Source organism: Crocodylus porosus, unplaced genomic scaffold (assembly GCF_001723895.1).
Source record: "Crocodylus porosus isolate Cpor-Errol unplaced genomic scaffold, CroPor_comp1, whole genome shotgun sequence".
NCBI classification, from domain to species: Eukaryota; Metazoa; Chordata; order Crocodylia; family Crocodylidae; genus Crocodylus; species Crocodylus porosus.
In genome coordinates, this window is record NW_017728922.1 from 2,163,512 (window position 1) to 2,172,109 (window position 8,598).

The 8,598-nt window shown below is 40.3% G+C and overlaps 1 protein-coding gene across 1 annotated transcript in view; it reads right to left on the reverse strand.

The window, feature by feature from the left end:
- Nucleotides 1-8,598, reverse strand: part of CSE1L (chromosome segregation 1 like) — a 30,751-nt gene that overhangs the window by 20,816 nt on the left and 1,337 nt on the right. The window contains exons 2-4 of the mRNA XM_019539568.1: nucleotides 3,149-3,244; nucleotides 2,346-2,488; nucleotides 387-488 (exon numbers count right to left, since the gene is read on the reverse strand). Coding sequence (XP_019395113.1) covers nucleotides 387-488; nucleotides 2,346-2,488; nucleotides 3,149-3,233 — 330 coding nt within the window. The 5' untranslated portion in view covers nucleotides 3,234-3,244. The remainder of the gene's footprint in view (nucleotides 1-386; nucleotides 489-2,345; nucleotides 2,489-3,148; nucleotides 3,245-8,598) is intronic.

Sequence of the window (8,598 nt, forward strand, 5' to 3'; positions counted from 1 at the left end):
GGGGACTTTTGGTTTCGCTGCCGTGAGCCAAATTTTATTTCATCACTTCTTCAGCCCATGGCCTGGAGTGAAGCAGCCTGCATGGGGCCCCCCCTCCCTGTCTCCCAGCACACTTATGCCAGGGAGTGAACCAGACAGTGCACATTTGATTAACCGGCATATTTGATTAACTGGCATCCCCCATTCCCAGGGATGCCGGATAGCAGAGCTTTTACTGTACTTGCTTTTATCATAAAAATGTGTGTCCTAATTCAGCCCTTTTGATGCGTACATTCACTGTCTAGCAAAATGGATGTCTGTCACCTAAGGAGAACCTCTAAGCATTTTTCTATAACATAAAAGCTTCACTGAAACAATCTAATTTACCTCCTTTTCTGTCATCTTACCTGTTTTTGAATTTGTTCTGGACTGCTAAGCATTAAGGGTACTATGTTGGCTTTAATAGCTATCCTATCTGCTTCACATATTTTGTTTGGTTCATCTTCAACCTGAAAGAAAAATGTTAAAAAAAATTATAGACATATTACTTTTCTGTAAAGCGAATCAAAGCTCTGACTTGCATTTAAAAGGAAACTCAGTGTAAAACAAAACAAACTTGATAATTTATCAATGACTTTGTCAGTAAGTGTTGGAGCTATTATAAAAATTCAGCAAAAGTTAAATGTTTCTTTAACAGCAAAAGTCAACTTTTCTTCTTCAGAATTGCTTGTTTTAAGAGCTATCCAATCACCTCATGACACTTTTAACCAGAACTGGAAATAAATTAAGGTATTTCTATTGAACGCAGTTAAGCACGCACCAAACTGATATTGAATTCAGTCATTTTGGATACTATACCCCAAGTAATTATTTTGTTGTAAACAACTGCAGCTTCCCAGGATTTTACTAAAGACTATTTTGTAAGTTGCAGAATAAAAGAATCACACGAAGAGGAATGTGGCTTGTCCCCTTTTTATACACACAGGAATGTTGTCTTTTGGGCATGGATCCCCCTTGCCAGACAGCAGCAAAGCACAGACCTTTAGCAGATTTCTGCTTCAAATCTGACCTATTATTTCTGATATGACACCAGTAGACAAACATTTTAGTCACAAATGTTACTGCAATAGACTGTGAAGGTGTAACATTTGCCATTATTTTGTACAGTTTCTTCCTGTGGTCATACCAGACTGAATAGACCAATCTTGTCTGATGTCAAAGCAAAGCTGGGCCTGCTAGTACTTGATTGGTAGAGGCACAAACCAAGTAGGTGGGTCAAACACTTGGCAAATATTAGACCAAAGAAACTGAATATGTGGAAATTTTTATTTAGCCCCTCTGTGGCTACCAAACAGGAATGGACAAAAAAGGTCTCTCACTTGTCACTAGATATTCAAATTCTAACTTAAAAGTCAGTTTATGATAGTCTGTATCATCCTGGGAAAATATTTACAAATGTACACCTTCAAAAGAAGATCAAATGTATTAATAGTAATCAGTTTTAATTAATGGATTAACTGGCTTGAATGATCTAGTTCAGGGGTGGGCAAAATGAGGCCTGGGGGCCGAATGTAGCCCGCCAGGCCATTCTATCTGGTCCCTAAAAAATTTAGAAAATTAATATTAATCTGCCCTGGGCTGCCTGTCATGTGGCCCTCAATGGCTTGCTGAAACTCAGGAAGCAGCCCTCTGCCCAAAATAATTGCCCACCCCTGATCTAGCTGGAGATGTTCCTGCTCCGAGCAGGGGGTTTGACTAGATGACCTCCTGAGGTCCCTTCCAACCCTGATTTTCTATGATTCTATGAACAGCAGTTAAGCATCTAATGACTATCAGGACAGTTCTGGCTCCTAGCTGCTGTGTGCGCCTCTAAAAAATCTCCTGATTAATAATTTCCACTGTAAGTGAAATTTCATTAAAAGCTGAAACATTTTCAGCCAAGAATACTTCAGAATCACAAGACAAGGGATAACAGGTTTGAACTACAATGCCTCAACTGGCCAAGCCCAAAGGGAAAATGCTCTTGAATTTCTTTAACTGAAGTTGTATCACATTTTCTGGTATAATTTAGTGTTTAGACCAGGCTTACGTCACCCTGTATTGCATTTTATAGCACAAATGCATATGAAAAACATATCTTTTTCTTTCACCTGTTACAGCAATGCCAGTGCTTGTACAAGGAGATAAAATTAAGGCTTTAGGGTCACCAACAGTGAAATTGCAATCCTTGGTAACATTAAGTGTTGTTCTCCTCCCCACCTCTCCCCCAAGATATTTCATCCATCATCTCAAAGTACCTACTATATTCTACTAACATCAATAGAAGATATTATATCTTAAACACAACTAGTAACTAAAATACCTACAATTCTCCAGTTTCTTTTAATATAATTTTTGAATGTTACAGAGGCACAAACTTTGATGACATTCTCTTGTGATTTTTCCAGCAGCGTTAAAAGTAACAATGGGTAATTCTGGTTTCCTTCAACTGATTCAAGAAACTTTTCCGCTGTAAAAGAATATGCATAGTTTAGCAAAAAACCCCAAACAAAAGCATACATATCAAACCTACAGAACCTTCTTTTCTATGATCTTACCATTTTTCAATGTTGACTTCGAGAGAAAGGCCACTGGTTAGCAATCAGCAGCCTAATATTTCATCAGCACTTTTCAAGAATCAAAGTATGTGAACAGAATTAATTTTTATTTCAACAAAAAAATTATAGCTCTGCTATTTCTAAATATCTGTCAGCATTTCGGCTACAAACAAAAGCTGTGAATTCAAAGCAGGCTGTGGAAATACTGCATCCTCACCATTTTTTTAAAAGAGCCATAACCCTCTAGCAGCAAATCCTGGATTACTTTTAATTAGCATTATCCATGTGTGGGAACAGCATCACTTATTTTCAGTGAAAACATTATGAAGACAGATAAGATCACACAAAATGGGAAAATATGTGAACAGGAAAAAAAAAAAAGAAATAGGGAAAGGAGTTAAAGAGATTGTTTATATTTAAATGCAACCCTCACACACTTCCTTCAAACTAGTCCAGAATAATTTTTAAGTAAGAACATCATGCCAAATGAACTTCAGTGGCAGCTTAAGCAGAGAGAAGAGAAAGCTCTCACATGTTTCAGCCAAGAGCTATATATATTGTTAAAGATTTACCAGGACGTCTTATAGCAGGATCTGGATCTAATGTCTTCTTTAAATATTCTGTTAGCGTCTGTAAATTGGCATCACTGAGCTCCATTTTGGCAAAACCTAAACATAGAGCATTTTTGTCAAAAAATGCAACAAAAAAAATCCATTCTAAGCAAAAGATATAAATAAGTTCTGTGCTATCTATTTGTCAGGAAACTGAATACAAATAACTTGGGATATGCAATTTCAATGTGTGGACTTACACATACATACTAGTATAACCTGCCTTTACAGTACATATAGACCTGTAACAAGAGAATTCACTATACTCAAGTAAAGATGTTCCTTGGAAAGTCGAGCATTACCTTGCCTTCTATCAGTGTCAAGTTGAGATGCATATTACATAGTACTTGAATCAGAGATGCATAAGCTTTTGTGAGCAAGAGCTTATTTCATCATATGTCACACCAGCATACCCACACCTGCACTGGCAGTTCTAGTCCACAGCATCGCAGTGTAGCCATTTGCTGAACACAAACAGGCTGTTATCAGCTCCCCTTCCACCTAATGGCAAAGCACTGAAACAGGACCTATTACAGGACCTCTAGAGAGCTGATCCATCTACTCTACATGGTGGTGTAACTTACATATGTGTACAAGTTACACTGGCGTAAATGAGACCCACAGCACCACAGAACCTTTTTACACTTGAGGCACTCCTGGACATTCTCAAGGTACCGCTGGATAAACTTGCAGCACAGCTCAGAAAATGCCAACTCTTAGTTTTCATTCTTTTTTTTTTTTTTTTTGAGTGTATGGAAAAATGTGAATTTTTCTGTTACACAGAATTAAAAAGGCTACAACTATGGATTTCTATTTTAAACCTCTGGGTTTATCTTGTGAATCATAGTTTCATAGTTGTTTGGGGCAGGTAGGGACCTTACAGATCATCAGGTCCAGCCCGCCTGCACTTGGGCAGGAAAGACTGCTGGGATCAGATGACCACAGCAAGATGGACATCAAGATGGTATTTGAAGATTGCCATGGTACCACCTGTGAGGAGAGCCCATTTCAAACCCTCGGTACTCAACTTGTAAAGAAATTTTGATCATGATAACAATGCTAACATTAATTGGCACCCATGGTACCCTTGAAAGGATCTCAAAGCACCCAGGTCTTGTTACACCCTGGCTGAAAATCTGGTATAGCACACGACCACCTGCGTACGAAATATGCCCACACCCAACAAAAGCAGGAATTGTTGTGAAAGTAAGCAGCTAAAGCAGAAATTGCGACTCTTCCTTTTATTATATAAAACTACCACAAGCTTTCTGTCCATTAAACTGAAAGTCCTAGAGAACCGCAGATAGAACAGATAAGTTTTCCAAAGCACTGATTCTTGCTTTATCAGCCTTCTTTTGTTAAGACTCCAGTGGAAATCCAGTGCACAATGGATTTCCAATAAAAAAAAAAAAAAAGTGTACTGAGCCACAGTCAAAGAGCTTGATCACACTTTAAAAAGGTAATTCTGATTTGGGTATGGGTAAATTTAAAGAGCAATAGATATTACAAAATGATTCCACGTGTAAACACTTTTTCCAGACTTAGAGTGCTGACACACAGAGCTATTCTGGAATAGATTCCCTTTGTAGACAAACCCAAATTGTCATTCTCCTTTCACGCTCCTAGACTCTCCCAAGTTTATCACAGTGAAGTGTTAAATTCAGAAATTATTTGGCAATCTTTCAATTGACAACAGTCACTCAACTTGAATCAAAGCATATTTTACTGGCAATTTGCTCTGGATCATTTTTCCCTCATCCCCTCCTCCTCATAGGTAGACAGTTCCATCCCCCCATTTTTTTTCTTTTGACGGTGCAAAAAGCACTCTCACTGTACTATTTTGGCAAATGTGATCCTGGAATTCTATACTGTTCTATAACCTTTTAACTTACAAGAAGATACTTCAGCTGTTGCTAACAACTGTGTGTATTGCTTGGTATAAAAGCTCTATGTACACACAGACCTGCAACTTCTCTGAATTTTAGCAGAAACTTCAGTAACCTAAACAGAAGTCTCAAGCATCCTATTCCAGCATTGTTGTATGAACGCAAGGGCCTATCTGGAGACCACCTTTTGTTGAACTACAGGCAGTCCTCAGACTTACGACAATTGGTTCCTGAACATGGCTTCTGAAGTTGAAACGTTGTAACTCAGAACTGATTTTCCCATAGGAAACAATGTTATAAATGGGGGATTGGTTCCTGAACCAAGGCCTGATACCTTATTTTTCACCAAAAATAACCCAGAATTTTGTACTCAATCAATTATAGGTGAGTAATATAGATACATAATACATTTATATTGTAAACAGCAATCATATTGATTTAGAAGGACTTCTTTGTGGTGGCTTTGTTGGACTTTTTGAAGAGTTCTTGGTTGGACTTTTTGAAGGGTTCTTGGCTGGAGTCTTCTCAAGAGTCTTGGTTGCAGGTTTTTTCTGGAGTCTTGGCTGCTTTCTTAAAGAAAGTGCCCAAGGAAGTTTGGCCAGATGTTCTCCAGGGAGAGAGGGAACGCAGCAAACTTGTTCGCTGGCATGTCATGGCACTGAATCGAACGTCGTAAAGTCGAAACTGACATCAGAAAGTCAAAACAGGGTGTCAATTTATAAACGTTGTACGTGCCATTCGTTGCAACTCAAAATGTTGTAAGTTGAGGACTGCCTGTATGTTTTTGCCTTTAAAAGGGTACTTTCACCATATTAAAGAGACAGCAAAAATGTGCCTATACTTAAGTTCTCCTGAACATGTTTGTGGGTGGCCATTACATGGAGCACATTTTATGCCTTGGCCTTCAAAACAGGCCTCACTTTTCGCTGTAGTTTTACCCCTCCAAATTCTGGTCCCATTTATTAACTCATCTCGTATCAACCATCATAATTCATGTAACAGACAAAAAATCAATACAAATTATCTTCATCCACCTGTCTCAGTAAAATAAATAAAAAATTACCTTCTTATATAAATCTCTCTTTCAAGTCACAGAACCTACTGTTGTGAAACAAGCAGGCTGACAGTAGCAGCACAAAGCCCAGACCTCGATAGCAAGTTATTACGCTGCTATATAATATATACATTTCTCCATCCTGAGACATGTTTTACTTGTTACATGTCTAGACTTCAACCAATGGCCACAAAGGTAAGAAACACTCCAAATGTCCTCTCAGTCCACTTTCCCATTTGCTCACTGGATAAGATTTACAGAAACAAGACATGCTTTGTTGATTTTTCATTTCTATTACTTCTTTCCTTCTCTATTTCCTATTTCTCATCTCAGATACTGCTCTTGCTCTTTGCTGTTACCACTAGGAAATAAGAGATGTTCTTGTGAAAGATAAAAAAGTGTTGACTACTAATTGCCAGTTCTGTTCCTGTCAGCCTCAGGTTCTTATTTTCTTATTCTACAAGTCTATCTTCCCTAGAAACTCTTGGAAGAAACAATTAACTCTGACAATTATGAATCCTCTAGTAATCTACTGAATTCAGACTTTCAAAACTTTTTCAGACTGCATCTGTTCCTGTCACACCAGGGCTGTCCAACTTCTAAGTGGTTTGGGACTCCCCACTGTAATACACAGCCTCCAATGTGCCATTTAAGGTCCTGCCTGCCCTGCTACCCAATCCAACTCCCAAGGGTGAGGGCAAGCATGAGAAACTGGAGGGTGTGAGAGCAGCAAGGGAGCAAAGGGAGGAACAGTAGGGGCTGCAGTTTAACACCCTGGGGGCCACATGCAGGCCACACACTGCCAGCTGGACAGCCCTGTGTTAGATCATTGGACATCCTATATCTCAGACTCTCATTCTCCAAAGCAGGATGGGCTTTTCTCCTAGGATCCCTGTACCATCAGATAACAAAAGCCATCACACACAACAAGAAAATGAAGTCCCTTTACGGTCCCTTTCTACACCTTTGCTTTCCATATATAAGCAGTCTCCCCGAAATAAAAAGGCTCATGTAAGCTTCAGCTAAACAACAATGGATCTATTCATGACGTGTGGTGAGCAGGTTTCTTAGTTACAAACTGTGGCAAAATATTATTAGCAACTTTTCTTATATTAAAAGACATAACTTTAAGGCTTCAAGGTGCATATTAAAGAAAACAAGTACAACTAGAGCAGAAAATAATGCTTTTGAAATTTTCTCTGGCTAAATATCCAACTGGAGACATACTAAAATAATCCTTCAAGGAGAAAACCATGTTAATTCAGGGCTGGTATATCAGAAGCTGAAAAGCAGCAAGTATGACATACTGCTCCTTTTCCCTAGTCTTCTCTTCATGAAATTCCATAAAAGTAATTTGGAGAACTCTGCATTTCTGCTGTATTAATTCTCAGATCTGAATTTCATGGAAAGTTAGTGTTTAATTCTAAATCACCAAGCAACAGTATTTTGAAAGGAAGTATAGGATTTCCCTAGTGGCAAGATAGAAAGTAGAGTCACACAGCAGTCTGAGTGGAATTCCTCCTCTTCCCACCATGACTGTAAAAAAAATAATGCCAAGCAACTGATTGTACAAGGTTATCTGACAGGAGATGATGGAGGAGGAGATAGAAAGGGGTGGGTGTGTGTTTGTATTACATTTACTGCCAAGCCTTCTCAAAAAAACAGAGAGAAACCCTTTTTCTCTTTCACACTCAGCTGGAGACCATCACACTCAGCTGCACAGGATGGTGCCTACACACTTGCAGCAAGGTTGGTCTTGTGTTCTGATATTTTCCATTTCCTCTCAGCTATCACTGCTGGTAATATTTTACCACAGTTGGTAACTAAAAACTAGGGGTACACGATAAAGATTTACTTGGCCAATACCGATGGCCAATTATTAATAGACTATATCAGCCGATACTGATCCAATAGCTGATTTACAGGAATGCAGCAGGCAGCATGGAGAGCTGAGTCTCGCTGGTAAGCCTGTGGGGAAGAAAGGGGTAGAGAGAGCAGCCCAAAGCCCTCACAATGAGGGAGGGAGTGAGGCAGGGCTTGCCAAGGCAGGGCGGTGAATGCAACCTCAGGGTGGGGCATGAGACGGAGCAGTGGCTAGCTCATCCAGGGGGTGTGGAGAGGGATGGGCAGCAGTTCCCTACTACTGGGTGCACCCCTGGAGGAGGTATGAGGGGCATATACCTTGTCCCAGATTTTGCACGGGGCGAGGGTGGGCTGCCTGCTACAGGCTTAGGGCCAGGGACTGTGCCAGCCTCTTCTCAGCAGAGCAGTTGGGCCGGGGCTGTGCTCAAGATGGGGCGGGCTCAGCTGCAGCAGAGCGGTGTCCTGAGCAGGGGTGGTCCAGGGACAGGGTTGGGAAGCTATAGCCACCCCAAAGTTCCCCACAGCCCTCCTGCAGACACCCCTCCCAGCGCTGCCACCAGCTGCCCCACGCAACTGAGCCCACCCCATCCCTACCCACCCCAAGGGCA